The sequence below is a fragment of the Siniperca chuatsi genome, linkage group LG14 (genome assembly GCF_020085105.1).
Source record: "Siniperca chuatsi isolate FFG_IHB_CAS linkage group LG14, ASM2008510v1, whole genome shotgun sequence".
NCBI lineage: Eukaryota > Metazoa > Chordata > Actinopteri > Centrarchiformes > Sinipercidae > Siniperca > Siniperca chuatsi.
Genome location: NC_058055.1, coordinates 24,378,543 through 24,403,617, shown reverse-complemented (window position 1 = coordinate 24,403,617; position 25,075 = coordinate 24,378,543). Strand labels below are relative to the sequence as shown.

Below are 25,075 nucleotides of genomic sequence, written 5' to 3'. Positions count from 1 at the left end.
GGGCTAACTTCTGGTTAGTTTGCATGCTAGCTTGGTCGCAAACAAAAGACGTATTTGTACCATCAACTCCTGTCTCATAACATCCATGTTTATTTGTTTTTTGTATTATTAAGTGCCACGTCAGATATAGTGAAGCTTTCAGATAAATTCAATTCAGTTTTATTTATATAGCGCCAATTCATAACAGAAGTTATCTCATTGCACTTTTCCTAAAGAGTAGGTCTGGGCCATACTCTTTATATTATATACAGAGACCCAACAAATCCCACCAAGTGCAAGCACTTGGCAACAGTGGCAAGGAAAAACATCAATGCTATTTAAGTCAGAAACTTGTAATTTTGATAATTCTGACATGACATGAATGCGCCATTACTTTGCCCCTGTGAGCAAATCCACTTATTGCAGCAATTCCATTGGACTGTATTGATCTTGCCGTAAAAAATTGCTGTTTTAACCAGTGAGTGTGACCAAGCCTTTATTGTTTTTATCACCCAGCTGACAGTAGGACCAAATGGCAATATGAGGAGGTCTGTTGGTCATTCATTTCTCCAACACTGTGGTTAACAGTTGTCAAGATATCTTATGCGGAACCAGAATTTGTTTAAAGTTGCTGAAAATACTTCATGACCCCCTCCTGACCGTTCCTCTAGCAACCAATTACAGTTCTTTTGGTCTCCAAGGGTAGGCTCCAAAGTATAGGTACATTCTTGAGTATGGGCACGTTAGCTCCGATGTAGCCTGCAGCATAGCTCTTAGCTACGGAGGCTAAGTATGAAAGCTTAGTTGCTATGCCATAACCCTTTAATGCTGAAGTTTAAATCCAGCTTTAGTTCCACCTTGTAAGACTAGAAAATCTAAAAATAATTTATTTTAAAGCAGAAAATGTCTGTGCCCTTTGGCCTGTTCTTTCATGTTACGTTGCTCCTAATTTTCTCATCAAACATTTTGACATTCAATAGATGCTCATATAATAGCCTGCAGCCCACACTGAAATATATCACAGCCAAAATGAAAGCGGGGACGATGTCCGTAAGTCATCCATCATCGCTACCTGCTGCATCGCTCTGTGAAGTCAGGAGCTAAATATTGTTCTGAAATCAGTTCAACAGTATCCAAAGCTGTTTTACTGAGTGTTTTCACTCTGCTATAATATCATATTGTGAAAATGTTGTACCCAGTTGGAGGAATGTTGAACTTGGCCTCCTCTTGCATGTTGCCGTCTGCCAAATGCTTGCTGGGTTGGGATTGCATTCATCTTTAATGGAGAACGGGGAGCGCAGAGGCTCAGCAGCTCATCATAATGTTGATATGATGCCATCTTATAGAAATCTTCACTGCTGTGTTTTATGTAATATGGACTACATAACATCTTTATTTCTACCTATAATCACTGACTGATGATTCATCTGTGTAACATCAGCATAATGTCATCCACCATAAATCTGAGGAGCTATACTGAATTCAGCAAACATACATTTCCTCTGACTACAAAAGTGGCAGTTGTTCGTGTGCAGGGTGTCGTTTCTTATCAAGGAGCCTTTTCTACCCTTCATTCTGTTGTCAGCTCTGTCGACAGAATTTCATATCGCAGGGGGAAAAAACCAAAAGCAAAAGCACTCCTCTCCCTGTCTAATCCACTGGGCTGCAACAGTGAATGTACAGCGGGGTGGAAAAGATAACTTCTCTCAGGGGAGGCTGCCAGGCACAACTCTTGATCACCGCCTCCCTTCATCTTTGTTCTCTCACTTTATGAATAAAAATGCAGTTGAATGAAGTTTACCCAATAGCTAAACAGTGTTTTATCTGTCGCAGCTTAGAATGGAACTTTGACTTCTAACTCCAAAGCGATGATGGACTTTCAACTTGCTCACTTAAGTGGATTAACACAGTGTGTGACAACAGTATCACAGAAGTGTTATACAGGCCAGTGTCTTCAAAGTCACCTTTTCTTCCTGTAAGCCAAAAGACAACCTGGCAGCTTAATGCTACTAAAGGAATTGATTAAGTTAAATGTTATTGGATGAAAGCGTGAAATGCTGAAAAAGACATGAAAAAGTAACACTATAACCTACAGTATACAGTATATTTACCACCAGGAGCTTTGTTTCTCCATAAATAGACATATTAAAGCAATAAACAAACTTTGACTGTTTTACTCAGCCATTTACTGGTTGAAAATTCAGCCTTTACAGGTTTAGAGTTTGGTATAGAGGTTTACAGGTTTTTTCATGTTCATTGGATTCCCAGAATTATTGTTATGATTAGTAATTTATTTTATTAATAAAACTATCTACTTTGCCTCAACTTGCTGTGTCAATTCCTACTCCTGTTACAATTTTCTATACATTTCCCAGGATGCTTTTAGACAGGAGCTTATAGGTGTTTGCAAAGTTGCAGAGTGAAAGATCATTATGTACAGTTCCAAAAATGAAAAAAGACAATGTTTTAAAACGTCCAATTTACGTGACAGAGATGTCCTATAACCAAAGATACAGGGTACACTGTCTTGTCTGCCAAGCTCTTTCTCAAAATCTTGCCAAAACAAAAACATCAAAAAGCTAATTAAAAAGCCAACTCCACGTTATTTTCAAACAACCAAAACAAATCATGATTCTTAAACAGTATTTTTAGTGATAGCAGACACCTTAGGTCAGTGTACCTAGGGAAATTAAATACAAAATTAAATTAACAACGAAACCTTAATGTCTGCCTACCTCATTTGCCAGGGATACCATACCAGTTCTTAATTGACCACACAATGACATGGGGCCAATATTGTTGCTGGTGAACATGGACGTGGAGCATCTAGGAGCCTAGGAGCCAGATATTTCCCTCAGGAGATAGTGGAGGTCAAAGGAGAGTGAATTTTGAACTTACTGCACAAAGTCGCGGCAGCCACAGTACTGAGAGAATTTGTCTTTCTCCAGTATACAGTATGTGCACATTTTAGTAAAGTGACACCACTGCCATCCATTAAGGAATAACTGCTATTTGACTTCTAGCAAATCTATCAGCAATTTTCTGTTGAGCTCATTTGAGCCTTTAGTGCAAAATCCTCAACTATCTCCCCTGTGCCCTCTGGTACTGCACTGATCTCACTCATCTTTTCATACACTCACAGCAGTCTGCTCCTCCCACACAGAGTTTTGGACTCTTGTTAAGTTCATTTGCAGGGCCGGGGGGCCAGAGTATGGCTAGACATTTATTTTATAAATAAAGAAGACTGTAATCTTTCTGTGTAAAAGCCTCAACCCGAATTGAGTAATTAAGTATCCTAGTCAAGGTCACTGGGAGGACAGAGCTGCCATGATGGAACTGGTCATTTCTGTGAACTTAAGATGACACTTAAGAAAACTCTAGAAAAAACAATACTTCATAATTACAATTAAATACATTTCTTTTGTTTTTCACCTGCTGCTCAGCTTTTCATTTCAAGTGCTCAATCTGTATGCAAAATCAAAGGATTCATTAAAATGAGAGATCTCAGCTGAACATGGATTCTGTTTCCAATCAAAGTGAGATTATTTTGCACTTGTCTGATTTATTATAACAGGAATATCAGGATGGAGTTCCTCTCCTAATAATTGATATTAGTATCAGCCTCCATCCAAATACATAATCAGCTGACCTTTATTCTAAACTAGCCTGCAGATAAAATCTTTGTGATGTATTGATGGTGCCAGGTCTTAGCTTTATCAAAACAACAGAAAAGCAATTTGAGATAGAAAAGAAAGACAGAGATTGAACGTGCCCTAAAGTCTTTACAGAGCGACATAGCTATATGATACAAACACAGAGGCAGCATTCTCACATGTAAGGAAACCATTCATGGCTGTTAAACATGTATTCCTTTCCTCTGAATTATTATTCATCCCACATCCAACATGCAGAGATTCAGAGGGGTATCTGGACTTGAAGACAGACCTTCCATGTATTACAATGATCTGTGCTCCAGCTATAATACAGATGTGCCCCTTGGGAGTGTCCTGTGAATAATCTACACCAGTAGATGTAGGTGACCTCTTAACTTTTTATGTAGCAGCGTTATCATGTAAAAAAAATGTATTTGTCTAATACTTTGGTTTATGACCAAATGCCTGCAAAACTAATGACATCCCCATCAGCCTCAGCTGTACTTTGTGTTTAGTGTTAATAAGCAAATGTTAGCATACTAACACGCTATGGTGTTTATGAATGGTAAACATATACCTGCTAAACATCATCATGTTAACTTTGTCATTGTGCGCATGTTAGCATGCTAACATTAGCATTTTGCTCAAAGCACTGTAGACTCTTAGTCTTGTCATTACTGAGTGTGCATGTGAGTATTAATGTTTGTCTCTGAGCCAGATAGTTTGGATGCTCTCCACAAGAAGGCAGCTACCTGCTCAAAGTCAGACATCTTACCAAAGTGATCATATTATGAAAATAAAGAGAGACACACTGTAAATCTGTACCGCGATTCAATAATTATTTTACTTTCTGCTGTATCTCCTACTCAACGGTCGACAAGTCCTCCAATCTAAATGAAAAAACAGGTAGTTTAGTCATTGCCCTCCAAAACAACCCATCTCTGATTTGGTGCCGATATCAGTAGGATGACATAATTTGCCTTTCCAAATGCATTTGGCATTTACAAAATGATTCATATGAGTGTTTTCTCATCTGCCGCCTCTCTTGAGTTTAGGCTACTAAAACTACTTGTTTTCAACCACAGATACTGGGCTTTCAAAAATTCTATAAATGAAATCCACTCCAGCCTCCTCCCTAGCAAGTTTTCCATCGCTATAAAATCATCATGCTACTTCTGCCTTTGCTTGTGAGAGACAGCTATCATTTTTCACATGCCCACAAGAGGTTAGTTTGTTTTGCATCTTTGACCACATGACCAGTGGTGTCGTTTTCTGGTGAGAACAGTCTCCACAGAAAACTAGGCCCCAAACATCTACATCAAATGAGACACTGCCACTGGTGAGACTTCATGGTTATTGCTGCAACATCATTGGTGCTTCACAGGGCATTAACACAGCTTGCGTTCTGAGCTCAAACAAGCATGGTTCAGTGATCTGACAGTAAAACAATACAGTTGTACAGACTTCCACCTTGTCAGAGATTGTGGTCTTCCTTCATCCTTTAACTGCCACGTACGTATTATCACACACTGGCATGGCAGCACACTTCAGTGTATCCTGATTGTGATGCACATTCATATGAGCATGGGCGCATACACAGAATATTTTATGGGTGTGTATCTAATAAGGAGAACCTGGAAAGTGAGCGACGCAGACAAAACATGTCACACTTCACTGGCTGTAGTAATTAACAGGAGTTTGACCTCTGTTCCTGACAGCTCTGCTAATCTGTAGAGCTGCCACGCAGGTTCATAGATGTACCCTGATTTAAAAACCTCCTTGTAGTTATACTGGGAATGTCTTGATGTGATGTCACATCATCTATGTTTGACTTTGACATGTTTTCTATAGAAATTAGACAAACAAAAACATTCAGTAATGCAAAATATTTTGCCAACAGCCCCTTTTTTTGACGTGTTCAAGGATTTGGTGTTTTGGCACAAATACAGATTCCATCTTATCATTTTGGGGGAAATTGAAATGTAAATTCAGCTTGTCATAATGACAACCAGCTGAATTAAGGTTGCATTGTGTTGGTTGTGTGCTGCCATCATTTGTACAGTAAGAGGATGTAAGAAGTGGAGCTGAAACCTAGAGATTTGGCAATGGATGTGAAGTGATGACAGCAGACTTGCAGGTTGTTGAGGAAGTAATGATTCCAGTGGGTGTGTGTGGTGATGCCTCCTGAAGCTGCAGTACATTTCACATTCAACAAATGATTTCTGTCCTGTGCCTTGAAAAATACGTAGTGACAGAATCTAATCTAATTCTATTTTAATTGTTAACATTTAACTTTACTGCAACACTGTAAGCACATCTGCCGTCTAATATTTCATATTGTGTAATAGCTCAGAAAAAGAGAACACTTGAACCCAAAAGCATGACTCACAGACAGACAGACAAAGATAAAAGTTCACGTTTACTTGAATCAATAAACAGGCAGAGGTCAAAACCAGGTAGGCAGTCAGAACAGGCAAACTTATATTATATTATATAACTTATATTTGGCAGCGAATCAACAATCTGTGGATCAGGCAGAGGGTAAGGCAGGCAGAACAAAGGCTGGAATGCTAGGGCGGATGCAAACTAGGCAATCTAGTACAGACAGAGTGGAAATGGGCTGGTATTTAAATTGCAAGACTGATGAGGGAAATGGGGAACAGGTAAGCAGGTGGGTGGGGATGGTCAGGCGTTGGGAATGGTGTTTAACGGGGTTACTGCAGGGCAGGAGGGAGTGGCTGGATCAGTAGGTATGGGTCATCGCCATTCACCAAAACAAACTGACAGAAAAAACGTGAATGGAATGTAATCAAGTACATTTACTCAAGTACTGTACTTAAGTACAATTCTAACATACTTGTACTTTACTTATTTCAGTTCTATACTACTTTATTCTTCTACTCCATTACAGTTCAGAGAGAAACATTGTACTTTTATATTTATTTCAAACTTGAAGTTACTAGTTGCTTTTTACATTAAAAAACATATGATATGTTTATATGATATGATGCAGTACTATATTACTAATCCCAGTAGTATACAAAGTATGTAAAACTGGCTCCACGATGACAAACTACAACACTAAAATCTGAGAAGCACATCTCGTCTTTTCATTTGAAATTGGCTCATTCACAATATTTTGTTTTTAAGGTGGTTTGTTAAGCAAATGTCATCTCCTTGTACGCAAGAAATTCTAATTAGGCCAACATGTTAAATGTTCATAAGAAGGCGGTACAAGACATGCATTTAATATAGATTAAGACTATTTAGACTATACATTTATGTCTGTTGGCTCAGCTTTTTTAGTTGCCAGTGTGTCTGTAAGGGGCTTTGTTTATCACACCACCCTGTTACAATATTAAACAAGAGGTACCTAATGTGCTGCCATAATTGACATGTATTAAACATAACCGGCTGCTCTGATGTTGTCATTACATTACTAAAAAGTAAATGTTCCTGTGTCAAAATACTTGTCTTCACAGAACACATGGGTAGCTCTAAACTAACATGAACTTTATCTAAAAGCATTAAGTTGTTACAGTGTTTTCGGAAGTTTTATTTCTCATTAACATGCAAATGTGTGCAGTCATGAGCTCCAAAATCTAATCATTTCCCCGGTAGGTGGAAGCTGTGGAGGGGAAGTTTCTATCATGTTTCACGAAATAACCCCTGATGTCAAAAACAGATTACATTGTAAAGTGCGCAGATCCGAGTGTTCGACTCTTTTAAATCTTGTGAACACTGAGATCAGAATCCTACTTTTTTCTTTCAGACATTAAATCAGCTCTATAAAGCAAAACAAAAAACATCTTTTACAGATCATGTGATCCCCATGAGAATTTTCCACTCTAATGAGAGGCACATAATGGATGCTGAAGCAAAGCATGCAATCTAATTGTCCATTCAAGCACTGCATAAGCAGACAAATTAACACTTGGGCAATTTGTCCCTTAGACTACAGTAATATAGTGCGTAGGGTGGGACTCCCCCCCTTCTGATACCCGGCCAGATTTTGGGAAGATGAAACAACATGCACACTAGCAGTTTACACATACTGGTTTTCTTTTTGGATTGTTTTGTTAGTCATGTAGATTCAAGCAAGTCTGCAAATATTTTCCTTAAGATCCGGATACTAACCTGGTTCTAATGCCAGTGGACAATTAGTTTTAATAGTCCTGTTTTATCTAGTAATATTGTATACGAGTAAGAAATACACTTGTCACTAATTAAATGTTCAATGTGCCCATATTATTTTCTCCACATTATCTTACAATGTAGGTATATAAACTCATTCTTGGCATTGTGTCAAGTATATCCCATGTGGGGAGTGGACTGGAGTGCCCCTTACATCAAGGCCCAGCTGGGGTTTGGATGGTGTCTTGTTTGGTGACATTGTGGCAGCATCTCTGCTAATTGTGGAGGATGTTTCCTTTTAGCTTCTTGGGTGTGTGACCTCTGATATGTAGTGGAGGGTTGGGTGTGACACAGTTGGGATGAGGATCAGAACCTCCAAGTCTGAAACCATGAAGTGCTCAGTCTGGAAATTTAGTCACTAGCTAGTGAAGAAAGTGGAACATTTAGCAAGCTAAATAATCTGTTTTGATCTGTTCATTTTGTTAGAAGTGGTGGAGATAAAAAGAGGAGTGAATACTGGACTTACATTTGTCAGTTAGCCAGAAACTAAACTCCAAATGAATGCTAGTGTTGCTCTGTGTCTGCTGGATGTGTAAACTGGCAGTTTTTTGCTAACATGTTAACCATAACAACTTAATTAAGTGCTAATATGTCCGGGCTGTTTATCTGTCATTTTATTTTGGACTTCCTCTGCCCTAGTTGCCAAATGGAACAAATGGAATCAGTCAATTTGAGTTATTTATTATCCATTTCCATTCATTTCCTGCACAGTGATGTGAGAAACTCACAAGGTGTTTAAGCTAGTTTTGCAAGATGCATTACTTTGCACTCAACTGATGCAATTTGACGTTGAGCTATTTACAGTTAATGGCCTGCTAATTGCACTTCCATTCCACCTGAGTGAGCTCAAAACAATAAATTGTAGTGGTGTTCACAGGGTGTGCTGATTATTTCTTGAAAGTGCACATGCCTGTGTTATAACTGGCTCTAGTTGCTGTCTGCTGATCAATATTCAAAGTCAGATTTGTTCAGCTGCCATCAAAAAGTCCAAATTGGCATTGGATCATTTAACATCTTTGAATGTGTGTGTTTCTGTGAAAGAGAAATACCAAGTTAGTGTGTGTACTGTATGTAGAGGTACAACGTACCCAGCACTGCATCATGAACTTGGCTCTCAGCCGGGAGGTGACTGCCCGGTCAGCCTCACTCAGTGGGAATTGCCTCTGCAGTTTTGCCTGGAGGGAAGTAATGGAGCTGGTGTGGTGCTCCTCTTAACTGAGCATTGTGGTGGCAACTTTGACAGCAGTCATCACTCAGAAAACGTGTCCCTGTCAGCTGTTTCCCCTTCATCAGCTCTTTTAAACACTATCATAGCAGAAAAAGCGGACCATTACTATAGAAAGCACTTAGACATGTGCAGCAAGCTGCTTGGCTATGCTGTCACATCAAGCACAAATGTGGGAATGTGAAAATTAAGCCCCTTTTTTCCTGCTAACTCTTTTTCTATAATTTTCTCAGCGCTCTTTTGGAGATCAGATTTGTAAAATGTCACTTCATGCACAAATGATGTGGAGCCATGTGTGACTCAGGACTATCTGCCTTTGTATTGTCTGCTTTGTATTTTTGCTACGAGCCAAGTGTTTCTCAGATTAATGTGCCTTGAGATTAGCCCACACAAGCACTGGACACTACTACTTACTGTATGTTTGTGGGTTAATAGGTAGTGATGGAGGAAATGGAGCTTTCCAAAGGACTGAATCAACATTACAGCATTATAAACAGTCTAAATGGAGACATCTGTTGGCCAACACTTGGTATATGTAAAGGATTTAAAGTGTTCCTTGTAACAGTAAGACGAAATATAACTCACTGCAGTTTTCTGACATTTTTTTAGTAAAAGCTGTCACAAAAGTCAATACGTACATAAGGACTGTGGACGTCACGTGGAAGCCAATTTGATAAAACCTTTCTGCTGGTAATACAGAAAATATGAAATCCATAAGTTTAAAGATTTCCAGGCTTCAGCAAGATCACCACTTTACTGTTTGAAAGTGACAGTAGAACAAATTGACACCTTGGTTTTCAAAAGTGTTAAACTCTGTGATTTATTTTTACAGTTGACTTTTAATCAATGTCCTGCCGAGCAAATGTTCCCCCTTTGGATGTGCATGTCACTCCAAAGCCTTGATCAATCGTTAAAAAGTGGTCGATGTGTCGGCTTCAAAGCGTTGCTTCTAGCAGTGACTCTGATAACAGGTAGTGAGCTCCACATAAATCATTACACACAGCGAGAACAACAACATATTTTGTACAATAAATGATGACGCTGTAAACATTTTAACAGTTTTTCAACTCTTGTCATCCTTCCTTCCCTGGGAAATTATCTGATTTACGTCCTGTTTAGAACAACAGAATTCTTTCTGGATCTTCACCTGATGTTTTACAGTATTTCAACATCTCATCAATTCAACATTTTTACGGGCACAGTTCTGCACTCTGAATTATGATGATCTCACATGTGTTTCTCAAGGAAATGAAAGGAATGGGCACATTTAAAGACATTTTAAGTCGGTTTGTTTCAGAGTAACTCAGCACCTTCTAATAAGACCTGGGTACAAATAATTATTACGTTCATTTATTCCTTTCTTTGCTAGAAATTATGTAATTAATGATTCTTTCAGAAAATTGGCTAATTATTGTTTTCAATACTGTTAAGTAGCTACTTGAAATTGAATTAGACCTTTTTCTGAGAGTCACAGAAATTAGGTTGCACAGCAAGACTGGAATATGACTCCACTGTAGGAAAATGACTCCACTTTATTATACTCCTGTAGAGTACACAGCACTGTTGCATCTTACTGGGCTGTACCCCACAGCTATCCAGATGGCTCATGCATTTGCAGTGCAAAATAGTGTTACAAGCAGCTCATCCACAAACTGCCTAATAGAATCCTACTGTTACCCTGAATACAGAGATAAACACAGGCAATGTTACAGTAAATTAAATGTTAATATTGTGAAGGACTTCATGGCAGGACAAATTATGTCTTGATCCTTTGTCCCTAAAAAAAAATCCTTTTAAGTTTGTCTTTCCTATGTCACTGTGAAACATGTCGGCTAATTGCATCTGCTTAATTAGCCATTAACCATTAGCAGAGAAACGGAAGGGATTCTTTCAAAGGAGGAGCTGAATATTGTAGCTACCTTACACTGAAAATACACAATAGAAATATTAAGAAAAAATGGCATGCTCATTGCATCAGAGACATGATTACCTGCATCATAATAACTGTACTGGACATTACAACAACTAAATGAAGAAATTTTAAAAGGTTTCTTCATAACCTTGTTGGACAGAACAATGAGTATCCTAAAAATGTTGCTGTTCTTAGAGACAAACCAAACCTGGTTCCAGGTTACTGAATCGCTGCCCACATCTCTGATTTCTTCAGCGATTCAACCTGAAACTGTGCTCATTGACTGCTGTTTCCCCAGTTGGAGAAACAATTGACAAACTAGAGCAGTATAGGTTAAGAATAGAGACATCATTGTCCTGTGCCAGAGCAGGAATCAATTCCCCCAAAAAACAAAAGTGTGGATAAGATCAACCCAGCTGAATAGGCTTTTTCTAAGTCGACTTACAAAAATAACACCTCTTTAATTGGCATTTTTCTTTGATCTACATGACAAATATTAAGAGCTCCTAGTAGCCACTACCACAGCTTGTGGGTCGACTGAAAATGATGCAGACAGCACGGTTTGGGATTTCTGTTTAGGACCCCCAAACAAATAACAATGAAAAACAATACAGCAATTCAATCTGATTACCAGGCTAAGATGAACCAGTGGTGGGGCTAAAATGTAAAGGTGGCACCAGAGGACATTCCATTAAAATAAAAGAAAAGGGTTTTCCTCTTGGAAACATGAATATGCTCAGCAAATCTGATAGAAACATCCCTGTTAGATTATTTTATGCTGGTCCAGTTCAGATCTCATTGCACTGCCAACTGTGGTTGGCTTTAGGGCCTATGCCTGGTCTTAAGCTAAGTCGGTTGTAACTTGGTGTTCAAAGTCTGACCTAAGAGTTACGCCGGTTGCACCATCTAGGCTTAAGCCTATTTCTCGCTAAGATCGGGCGTAAATCTTACGCCTAGTCAGGAGCAGGCGTAAAGTCAAAATCACAGATAATCGCTCTGAGGACTGATCAAGACCGGCAGTATGACACCATTCACGCCACCACTAGGTCACTTGTTGAGCAATGCATTGGAGTCCTCAAGCGCAGGTACATAATGTGCATATCTTACAAAAAATTTCCCTTGCACAGAAACTATAATTAGCCTTTTTCTTCCATTACTCCCATTTAAACTTCAATAATTGCCTTTATGCTGTCTTTATTCTGAATTATTAATTTCATGCCTAAAACTGTCTGCTAAATAACTGAACAAATGTGTAAACATGGAGTTACATACATAACTTGGAAAATGCAGGATAGAGCTAAACAAAGTTGGAAAAAAAAAGGTCATTCAATCAAGTGAAATATGTTACGAATAAAGTAAACAAAAAAGTGAATGATAAAATTCAGCTCTGCTCTGCACTGTGATCTGTCCTGATCATGTGTCAGCACCATGGATAGCGTAATGGGCCGAAGGGGGGAGAGGGAGACACGAAATGACGCTATCCATAGTACTGACATGTTGATCAGGACAGATCACCGCACTTTATTATAAGGAGTACGGTCTAGACCTGCTCTATAGGAAAAGTGCAATCAGATAACTTCTGTTTTGAATTAGCGCTATATCGATAAAACTGAACTGAATTGAAAAGCAGAGCTGACCAAGATATGTGCCCATTTTAGGACTTTAATCCATTCACTTTTTTAGCAATACAGCTGGAGATTGTTAACAATGTATCCTAGCAACGCATGCTGCTGGGCAATAGCCATAGTCACGTAGGCATTCACATGGATGTGCATCGCTAAGACCGGGCATTTGTTAAGACTAGGCTTAAGTTTGGTTAGTGCAACCAACGAAAAGTTGGATCCAGGATGCAGTTAGATCCAGGGTTAGTAAATGATGAAGCTCCAAATGTTTCAGTACAATCAACTGATATTTTCCAGGACATTCTTGGCACCACAGCGACTGTACACAGTGATTGGAAAACTTTGGAAAACAATACCCATTAATCATGTACCACAACATCAACAAACTGGGCAGTAAACTAAATGCCTTCTTCATCTTGGTGTGTGTTGGGAGTGGAGGTGGTGAAGAGGTTCAGTCATTGTTGACAGCTTTCTCTGGAGGAGCATTGATTCACTGCTGTAAAGGAGACTCAGGACTACTCTAATCACAAACAGGCTGAATTCCAAACTCGTGGAATTAAATGCTTTGGAAGCTAGCCAACTATTGATACTGAGTCTATTTAAGAGTTACTAATGTTGATGGATATCCTAGTTTCTGTCTGGTGGTTAAACCGACTATCTTGTAACTCATCAGTTTTCAAAGTCTGGGGTGTAGAAGACTTCTCAATGAAATAGCTTTCTTTATTCCACTCTACATAAATTCCCTGCAATTCCCTTTGCTGCCATAAAACTGTTACATTTAAAGAAAGAATCTCTATTCATTTTCAAACTCTGGTCTACTCTAAAACTAATTTAGTCAATTTTTGTCAACTTCCGTCCCTGCTGCACCACACTAATACAGCCATAAAAATCTGTATTAAGTTACTGAACATTAGCTACAGTGTGCAGCTGAATAATTAGTTTGAAAGCTGTAACTCCGAGACCAAAGCTTTGATACCTCTCCAAAATCAATTTGTTCATCACAGTTGTCAAACTTTCCTTGAGCGAGACACTAAAGCCTTGCCCTTTCCAGGACTGGAGCTCCTGTCTGGCCCTTTGGTAACCTTTTCAACCCTGTTGGTCCCCCTAGTGCATCCAAACACCTGTTACACAGCTGAGCTTTCCTTACTCACATTATTTTACCTTTAATGCCAGTGAAAATTTCAACATTTCCAAACATACTTTGCCAGATTTTTTTCCCCCATTCAATGTAATGATTAAGCCTTAAAAGCATTAACAGTTTAAACTAATTCAGTTGGATAAGACGGACAAGTTTTAAAGTCCTTTGTAATTCATTCCATTGATACGGTTATATGGGAGAGCCCTTTAGCGGCTGTAGTAATAATGATGGGAGCAAGGGAGGAAGTCAGGTGACTTTATCATAGTCCGTGCAGGGAGGAGGTCGGAGTGGATGGATGAGTCAACAAAATGTCTGATTTTAACACAGGAGACCACTGTTTGTTTCCCATTTCCAACCGACAATCAACATTGTTTTGTTTTTTTAAAGCATGACCACGATCATTCCCAATCCTTAACCACGTGTTTATTATTGTAACCATGACAACAAAGCTCCACTAACCTTAACAAAGTAGCTATTTTCACCCAAACCATGATCTTGCTCTAAACTTGTTTTTGTGCCTAAACCTAACCAAACCCTAACCAGTATCTTGACTACGCTTCTATATGTCGTTCTCGCAAAATGAAAGGCACAACGGTAAACTGCATCAACAATGTCTGAATGAATGTCAAGAATGAATGTCAGCACCAAATTAAATGGTAATCCAGTTGTCGAGATATTTCACTGAACCGCAAATGTCAACCTGCTGGTGGTGCTACAGGAAAAGTCAGGGGATCAACAGTGTCATTGGAATTCATTCTCTGGGCAGCACAAATGTCTGCACTAAATTGACATGACAATCAGTGCAATGGTTGTTGAGATATTTCAGTCTGGACCAAGTGGTGGACTGACCGACCACCACCAACTGCCATGCCTAGCAAAAAAAACTAAAATTATACCCAAAAAAAAGTCAACCACTGGATCATCCCACATTACGTAGCTCATCCACTACATTTCAGCCAAATCTATTTGGATGTTCTTAAGAGGAGATAAAGCGTGGAGGAGGAGGTGATTACAGTGGCTATAAGTACAATTACAAATCCATATAACTAATGTTTTCACTGCTCATATAAATATCAAAGTGTGAATGAAGCAATAACTGGGTGTTATTTGGTACCAACAACACAATGTGAGGCCTTTTAAAGCCCACACATGTCTTTTTTTATGTTGTGGTTGTTGAAATGTTTTCATCCTGACAACATTTCATCAATCCAGGAAATGAGAGTCCCTTGTCATTTGGCATTTTGAAAGGACAAAGGATGAGATCACACCATAAATTGTTTCAGTTCACCACTCAGCACTACAGTGGTTCAGGAAGATTTAGTAGCCCCGTAGTTTAAAGAAAAGCTGGTTAATTACAAGCAGGGGTGAAGTGGGTCTCAATTTCAGCCTGAGAGGTAAACAATATCAAGCAGGAAAAGGTTGCTAAGTAGACAATTAAACATCTAATTTGACCCAGCTCCAAACCAATGAAAACATGTGACTCTCAATGGAAAAATCTATTAAAAACATTCAAATCTTACTTAATGACTTCTTACATTTATCTATCTCTTCTTCCTCCTGCCTTGTCTCATAATCTCTGGGCTGACTCTGCTCCATCCAACTTACATCCAATTGATCATTTTATTATCTGATAACTATTTTTGTCATAGCCATTTTAACTTAATTTAATGTAATCAATTTATTTGAGTGTGAAGGCTAAGATGGACAGCTAATGATAAAATGCCTTTAGCCTTTTTAAAATGTGACAATTTAATTATGTCCATTAATTTTTTAAATTTTACTGCTTAACATTAGCACTTGGGCTGCCCACTTGCAAAGAACATATCCATTAATCGTTGAAGAAATCTGAGGCACTCAAGAGGCTAGTGATTTAAAAAAAAAGCCTTTAGTATCTCATGGCTATTTAGTCATAGTAACAGTCAAACACATGCCTACGTGTTTCAGCCATTAAGGCCTTCATCAGGGCAAATATAAAATCGTCCCCTTTGGGCTGTTTCTTATACATGTTGGCAAGTAGGCACATGATCAGTTTAGACAGGTAAAATCACAGGCCATGTTCAGTAGAGGAAACATATCAAAAAGCTCATGCAATATAAAGGGCAAAACAGCAATCTACAAATAGAGAAATATAGAAGATCTTAAAACCTCTTAATATATAAAAGTACTGTGTGTAGTTTTTGACAGGTATTGCTTTTTATTGCAGTGTGAGAACCGGTTGTAACTACACTTAAAAAATTAAGCCATTCCTGACTTTCTCAGTTGCCCATGACAGCCTGTGGACTGATTTCTATGTAAAGGACTCTGGTCGGTTTTTTTCCCAGAAATCCAAAGAATGTGACGTTTATGCGTTTCTACTAGCCAAGAGCGATGCAAGGCAGGGGCGACCAACTAGCTAACGGTAACCTAATGTAAGCTGAGGTTGGTCGGCTGGATGTGGCTTGGCTGTATGGTGTGGGTCTGGCGTTGGTTGCTTAGTGGTGTTGGGTGATTTGAGTTTTCAGTACATACAGACGGCACATGCCTAGAAAAAAAAGCAAGATTAGCAAGACTACTTGGCAATGTATAAGAAACAGCCCAAAGGCTTTAACAAAGCGTTCGTCACAAAGACACTTTATAGACATACATACAATTTAGAATTGTAAAGAATACCATTGTCCACAGCATCTATCTTTATCCCACTCTTACTGGCATGGCCCTTTATAGTTACTCTCTCACACTCAGCCATTACCACCCTCATATGTAGGCTATCTGTCTAATGTGTCTCCTGATGCTCAGCATGCTCTACCTCACTCTCTGGTCTGGAGCCTTGTGGTTGCACCTCAGAATTAAGAATACCATTATCCACAGCATTTTCCATTCAAAATTGCTTGGGTACCTTATATGTACTTTGCCAGTTCAACATTTCTGATCATTTAAATTCTGAACTTCTGACTGAATAGCCAACTTTCATCCCTCACTGCAAAAACTGCACTGACAAGACAACTGAACACTTTAGTGTAGCCAGTTGAACTTTCATGGATGTGATGCTGACAGTGGCTTAACAGCATGCTTCCTGGTGAAGCCCAGGAATTAGACTGGAGTAGGCTATATCTAGTTTTGTATGTAAAAATGTGTACTAGAATACAGAACAATTACAACATGTCATATTGGATTTCATGAACATATTTTCTGACCGTACCATCCCATATTTCATTATAGCCATTAGAAGTATTTTACCTGATCACCAGGCTCTCCAATGCTCTCTGAACTGGAGCTTTTAGGGTTAGCCCCTACAGAAAGGCATTCTCTTTAACATTATGTTAAAGATGACACTCATTCACCATACTATGCAGATATAATATACTGTGTATTTATCATTGATTGAAATATTAATTTTTAGTTAGTTTTTAGCCAACTTCCAACTTTTTTAAAAATGCTTTTGAGAAAATAGGTCTACTTCACACTAAATTATGTAGGAAATGGTTGCTTGACATTGCTATCATATTGCCTCACCTGCTGGTAGTCTGACTCAGCTCTGCAAAGTTGTGCTCCCCTTAGATGCCTCCCTCAGCTCTCTTTCTCTCACTAGGTTAGACTGCCTATATGTTAGCCAGCTAACTAGCTAGCTAAGACTGGTTTATGTGATAGCATAGTACAAGGCAATATTGCGCCATGTGATGCTAACGTGACAAGCTGCGCATTGTTCGGAAGCATATGTGGAGAGTTTTATTCATAGGGCATTCCTTTGGTTATACCATTAGTCGTTAATCATTTCCTCAACTTCAAAAGACTCACTTGAGCCCTCACACAATGGCAACATGTTTGGACGCTACAGTGTCACATGACAGGGGGCATAGGACGCCCCATCTCTGTGTCCCGCGGAGACATGTCTATCAAAAAGGAGCCTAATAAAAGTTTGCATGATGTGACGGTTTAATTTAGTGTAACTTCAGCAGTTACGGGCTACTTGTATTTATGCAGCCACAACAGCATAAATAAAAAATTAAAAAAACATTATTCCTCCAGAGGGGCAGCTCAGCCAAAGAGGGCTATGCCCCAAGACATAGCTCCTTACACTTTTCCTTTCACTTTTGGCTCTCCATCTTGTGTGTAGTATTGTTGAAAGTCAGCAGGATATGCGCTGTCAAGCTATGTGAGCAACAGGTGGTGTCAACATAGGACTCATTTACTCCCCTAGTGTAGTCCACAGTACCGGCCCAAAGGAATTTTTCCCAGGTTTCCTGACTGCCTCTATACCACTGATTGGAAGTTAACTGTGCTGTCGATGGCTGAAGGTTTTAGAGATGCACTGTGCATATAAAAAGATGAGCATACACAAACTATTAGTCATTCATGTGAAATAGCACCTTTAAAAACCATTTTACCTTTGCAAAAGGATCTTCTTAGTTATTTATGCAGGCACACTTGTACTTTGTTAAATCAAGGCTGTGCACCACAAATTGAGACATATTGAGACTATTCACCAATTTTGTAAATGTCCATTTCTTGTGTGTTTATTTCTTTGTCGATTATTATGGCTATTATTACATGTCACTGCCAAGAACACCATGAGATTTCCAATTAGGACTATTCTTTCAAAACGATGAAAGCAGGCAGGGAGGTTTGAGGTTTCTTCTCTCTCCGGCGAGGCTGTTGGTGTGCCATGGAGACTTCTGTTCCAGCTACTAATTTCCTTCTCTCTTTGTTCTCCTTTGTCTTTACAGCTACATTGGGGACCTTGGTCTTCAGTTTGCAGTATGACCAGGAGAACAATGCACTGCACTGCACCATTAACAAAGCCAAGGTGAGCCGTCACGATGACGATAATGATGACGTTAATTTGCAGCCTCTAAATAGTTTATTTAAATATTTTTGCTTGGATTTTACTTTACATGAATTTGAAAGAGAAATTCTGAATTAAAAGAGAAATTCAACTGAATTTCTAAATGTCACACTGGACCATATTCACAGTCAGCGTCAAGTTGAGTTTCTCAAGCAAATTGCATTATTCATTTCTGACTTTACAGACATCTGTCACTACCCTTGTAATAAGGCTATTAAAAGAGAGATCAACATAAATCAATTGACAGTTTTTCAATGTTTTCAAATTCAGATGACTGTTAAAGATGAATATTTTTGCAGCAGCCTACTCTCGTGTCAACCTACACTTACTGGCAAAAAGGCTGTGGAATAGCGACTTAACACGTCCCACAGTTCTCTGTGAGAGATATTTCCATCTATTTTCATCCCAGAAAGCATTAATTATTTCTAAAGCATATTGCTTACAAACAGACCAAGAATGTACATCCAACCAATTGTATTTCAATTCAAAAGCAGCATTAATCTCTAGGTTTTATATTAACAATGAATCTAATGTGACTAGCTGGTGAATAAAGACAAACATCTCGCACACAAAGAGCCAGATATTTTTTTTGTGGAGTTGGTGGAAACCAAAACAGAGCTGTGAATATTGGACTAACTGCAAAATGTCAAATAGTGGCCAATGGCTTTAGCTAATTCAAATGAAGAGAGGCCTTTATTAAAGACAGGGTATAAAGCTATGTTTGCCAAGCGAATATTTGCCTCGCGTTCGCAGACGGGGAGCAATTGACGTACCTAATAATTAAATTTCAATGAGAGGCGAGTGGGCAGGTAGGGAGGCACGGGCAAGCTTCATTTTCAAGACTGGATGTATCAGGTAACGCTATGTATAGTTTTAACTTAAGTGAATTTTGTTTTCTCAAGTTGAATATTTTCACGTGTCATTCGTGTCAGTCCGTTGTGTCCCCGCCCGTCTATTTGTGTCTTTGCATTAACTTTGAATGTAATGCAATCCACGTTTGGTGTGAACACACCTTTAGCGCAGACCTTTCCTCTGTTTTCTAGGTATATTTGATCACATAAATGTGAGAAGACCATCTGTTTTCTAATCTGCTCCTGTTCGAGGTGTTAGTTTGCCGGTGCTGCTGCTTGCTGTCAATGCAAATGTACTTCCTCCAACTGTTTTTCTGATAAATTCAGAGCATAATTTCGATATAATTTCCATTAGTACAACAACATACAGTACTCTTACCATACTCAGTTCTCTCACTTGGTCTGAGTTTCTGTTTTGAACAGAAACACTTCTTCTCACTCACTAATTAATTCCAATCGGATCTGCCTTGTCTTTGTTTCTTTGAGCTGCTCTCAAAGAAACTCAGCCCTTCCTGCAGATATTTAAAATTCAAAGCCTATCAGCCCAGTGCCAATGTAAACTGGAGCTGCCAGTAGACCCTTAATTCTCACGACGGACATTTTGAGTTGTCATAGAAAAAAAAGCACAGGTGTAGCTAATAGCATAAACGATGGCTCTGTTACATTAAGCTGTGACAGTAAGCCATGTCGGTGAGCTGGCCTGTATGGAAGTGAATATTAAATAGGTTAAATTTAATAAATAAGTAATAAGTAATTATGAAATAAATAATAACAATATTGATATCAAGATCAATAAAATTATATAATAATGTTAATAAAATAATAATAATTTGTGAAATAATTTTACAAATTAATAAACTCAACACTTTATAGGAGTTAATTTTTGTTTTACAATAGAAATGTTTATATCAAAATTCAAGCGTCTGTTTTTATTTAATAATGGAAAGTTTTCAAATTACACTTATTTCATATCAAGTTTAATTTCATATATTTCAATATCACTTTTCATGACAGTGGTGTTGTCACCGCCCTCTCATCTTTCACCCAGTCACATGCCCCCTGCCTCTTAAACTAGCAAGCTCAACACTGCTACCAGAATTAGCCAATTAGCACCTGTTAGCTAGAGCAACAATAATAAAGTATTTCTGAATTAACAATCTAGCTGCTGCTGTAAATAAACACAGTAGCCTACACAGACAGAAACTAACATCTCCTTTTTTATATTTAGCTCACCTGCTACCTACCTGCCAGCTAACCAGCTAGGTGGGGTTGTGTGCCTGGTTTATTACTCAGTGTCAAAGTTGTTGTTGCTTTAGCTAAGAAGCTAAATTTCAATTTGATAGCAGTTGTTTAGCTTGCTTAAGAGAGGCTAGGGGCATGTGATTGGCTGAAATGTGAGGGTCCTGTGACATCATACATACATATATATATATACACATATATATATACACACATATATATATACACATATATATATATATACACATATATACATACACACACACATACACACACATATATATATATATATATATATATATATATATATAATTTATTCATATGTTTTTTATTTATTTATTTCATATTGAACACTTTGTGGTTCACCTAAATTAAATGTTAGATTATTCATGCTAATATTCAATATGTGTTTGTGATAGTTATTCGCTATTGCAAAAAGTCAATAAATCCAAAATGTAAGATTTTCAGTATTTTACTTTTTAAGTGCCATTTTATTGTATGTATTTATTTATTTATTTATTTATTTATCTTTGCAAGAGCAGCAAAGCTGTAGAGCTAAAATAGCCTGTATATCATGGGGCACTGATTCAGAGTAGATTAATGTTGCAGCAGAATCAATACTGTGTACAATACTGGCTTCCTATGGACAACCAAAGTTGTTAAATAATGCATAATCAACCAAATATCCAGCATATTGGAGGTGGACTGCAATAACTGAACCATATCTAATTATTAATAAAAAGCCAATTTTGATCCAATATACAATAAATATGAGTCCAGAGGTGTCGTCCTCTCGGATTCCCTCTTGTGTGTTTGTTGTGATGAAGTGGTGGTTCTGACAGCCATGGCTGCCGTCAGCAGCTATAACTCTTCCTATCTGTCTGCCTGAATAGCTGGTATGTAGGAAAGTGGGCATCAGAGGAGCCAGTCTTGGCAGGAGTGTTGGACAGCAGCGTGGGCATCAGGCCATCTTGATTTATGGTAGTTATTTTCTATACAGCTCTGCTCCTGGACTTCGACTGCTGCCTAGCCAACCAGAGAAAATGCTTTTTCCTCTCTCAAATACTATACCCATTTCCATGATTTAATTTGTTTTCTAAATTCTATATTGGTCTTTCTAACCATAGATTTTTTATGTTGCTTTTGCTGCCAAAGCTGCAGTAGCTTCAATAGTAGCTGTGACTGAGCATACCGCAATTAAGCACTTCTCTGATTAGATCTTGTAGATCCCCGCTCATGGAAGAATGGGAGTAGGTTAAACACTTTTACACTATTCTGGGAACTGATATTGGTGCCTGCTGAGCTGGTTAGAGTGACAGTGTGCAATGGAGATGGGATTTTGTATTCATGCAGCAGTGTCAGCTCACATGTACAATGCTTATATTAGCGTAGCCCTGTTGGCATTTGGTCAGAAAAATAAATGGCGTGTATTGCAGAAACTGACAAAAGGTCACCAGGCAACATAACTTAAGCAAACAAAAGAGGTTAAAAGAGAGTGCAAAAGGCCACTGAACTGAATTTGCATAAAAAAGGTTTTATAAACAGTAATATGTGGGGAATGCAGAGGGGCTTATCTCTATATACAACTCCACCTGCTCAACTTCTCTTAATCACATTGACCCTCTCAAAATGGAAAAACCCAAGCCTAAAATCCTTCATGGGCTGAATGATACACTAGAGCTCTACAAAGAGAGCAAACCTCAGCAAATCTGAAGAAAGAGGAAATTGCAGTTTTTGACAAACCAAAAGAATGATTGAGTATCAGAAAACAGTTAAAACTTTAAATTATTTTGCAACATAACTGTCATAAACCCAGGGCTCCTTTCATCAGATTAGTCACTAACCCCTCACTCAACACCACTAAAACTGTTGAGAAATATTACATTTTTTCTTTTGTTTCCAAACTTCAAAATATCAACATTTAATTCAAATATCGACAGTGCTCATTCTTCTCTATTTTCCGATTCCTCTACATTTGGCTAATAGCTAATGAAGGGTTGCCTAATACTGCAAACCAATATTAAACCAGTTTTTCCTCTATTATTTATTAGAAACAACCTCTTATTTGAAAGTGACAACTTGCACTCTTGATATAACGTCCTTTTTTCTTTTTAACAGGCTGTAGACACTATTAGGGCGCTGTATTTTCAACAGCTCTCTTGTACAATGTCCCTTGACCCAACACTTGAAACTCCAATTTTTGGCTATTTAAGTCTTCGAAAAGATTGTTTTTTTACGCTGCTTCCCAATTTAATGTAAAACAATACAATATTTTAAACCCTATCACCAGACAGAGCATTGATATTGGATGATTCTGCAAAACCCAGGATTATGATTAATGTTAACATGTTCAACATGCCAACATTTCTTATTCATTCCTACAATATCAGTGCATGGCAACTACAGAATGGTTAAGGTATGGCTAAAGGAGTACTCCACCAATTATGCCATGCATTCCTACATCATTGCCAGTTTAAAAATCAACAAAGATGCAGCAAAGCCAGAGATATTCCATACAGCCACACTACATTACCCACAATACAACTCGACTCAACTCACTTGTGGAGTCCATCTTTGTTCCTTTGCTCTTTTTACATGTTTCCTCTTTCATTCAGAGGTATATTTTTTCCACTGTTATGCTGACAACACTCAGTTGTATCTGACTCTAAAAACTTACAGTCAGTGTAATTTAAAGACACTTTGGGACTGTCTTGAGAACTTTACAAGTTGGATGGCTTGTAACTTTCTCCAGTGTAACAAGAGCATATCTGTCCTTTTAGGCCCCCCGGACTGCACCATTGACATAACTGAAAATGGTGAATGTTGAACAATTTAGTGCTCACATATTTGTAGGAACATGTTGTTTAAAACTCCACATTAAAATTAATTTCTACCTCTTAGCTTTTGGCTTTGCATGACTACCTTATGTGCCAATGTAGGATTCGTAAGACTTGCTGAAAGGATGACTGGATCTAGTTCTGCAGGAATAAACCTTCCCACATCTTATTCATTTTAATGTGTCCAAGGCCCTTCATTGCCCCTTCATTCACCCACCCAGCAGAATACAGACAAAATGCTACCTGCATTATTGCCCTTCAATTAAGCCGCCAATCATCGCCTCTGCATTTTCACTATTTCTCCATTTTCTTTGTGCTCTATTATTAAAGAAAATTATATTATTAATCAGTCACTTTTCTTTTTTTAGTGCTTCGTATGATTCAAAAAGAAGGAATGAGTAATTCAGTATACCTCTCCAATTCTCATTACTGCATACAAAAATAACAAAAGCACAATAGTAAGGCACTATTTTACTTATTTTCCTTGTTCCACTAATTCAATTAGTAATTTATTAATAATTAATTTATGGTCAGTGAAACAGAAGTTAGTTTGTGCTCGTACAATCCCCAGTATTTTAATAAACTTCTTATGGATACTGAGAAACCCTGTAAATATTCCTGAGAGTGTAGTGGAACACTTTGGATAACTTACATAAAGTAAGAGATTTGTGGCTTACCAACTGCACTTGGTAATCTACTATGGAATTAATTTGTAAGTGGAAATGAAGGGCTCTGAAGCATGCAGTACGTATGAAGGTAGCAGGACAAATAGCCCATAGACTCTCTCTTGTTAACATTTAATTAAATCCTTCACCTTGACGTGTCAACAGATTAAGAGCCAGAACTATTTTGATAATTACCTTTTAGTTTTTTAATGAAGGCTACTTTTACATGGTAAAAGACTTGTCCTTTGGTGCTAATGTTCTCTATCCTGTTGGCCTTTTTTTAATCCTATGAGATAAAACCATGTGACATATGTTATCTCAAAGGGCTATTTACCATGTCAAATTGAGCTTTGTTTTATTTTCACTCTGACATCCATCCCAGCAAGCAAATCGTTGCTGGAGGGGGTATATTGGCGCTCATTTGAATCAAAGACATTATTACAGTGACATCAAATAGTGTTTCACTTAAGCTCGGAGTGTTGGCACAAATGGTGTAGCTAAAAGCAGTGGTGACTATATTGGCATATGTCAATCAAATATAAAATGATTAAGACAATTGTACCAAGGCTATTTACTCATTATATGAGGTGATTCTATTTAGATAAGTATATGAAGCCTTACTTTATGTACCGGAGGCCTTTAACCTCTTTGCTGTTGTCTTAAAAAAAAAGCGCTGCTGACAGATAAAGAAGGAATATTCTTTATATTCAGTACGATGATAGTAGGCTGTAATAGTAATCTGTTTTTTTTTTATCCCCTTGCAGAAATAATTGAGTCAAAAGAGTTTAAAAGTATTTACAAAAATCTTCCACATTGATTTGTAATTCGATCACTGATTTTTTTGTTGAGCTGACAACACCAGGCTATTTAATATTTTCTCACATACAGTATGGCTTTCCTCTTGCTGGATGAATGCATGATTGCCAATATTCCAGGTT

The 25,075-nt window shown here is 38.1% G+C and overlaps 1 protein-coding gene and 1 long non-coding RNA gene across 3 annotated transcripts in view; one reads left to right on the top strand and one right to left on the bottom strand.

Annotated features, from left to right (window-relative positions):
* Nucleotides 1–25,075, top strand: part of doc2b (double C2-like domains, beta) — a 131,844-nt gene that overhangs the window by 43,078 nt on the left and 63,691 nt on the right. For both annotated transcript variants that reach the window (XM_044221449.1, XM_044221450.1), the window contains exon 2: nt 18,427–18,506. In XM_044221449.1, coding sequence (XP_044077384.1) covers nt 18,427–18,506 — 80 coding nt within the window. The remainder of the gene's footprint in view (nt 1–18,426; nt 18,507–25,075) is intronic.
* The window catches only part of LOC122887848, a 95,989-nt gene that overhangs the window by 38,370 nt on the left and 32,544 nt on the right, over nt 1–25,075 (bottom strand). The window lies entirely within an intron of this gene.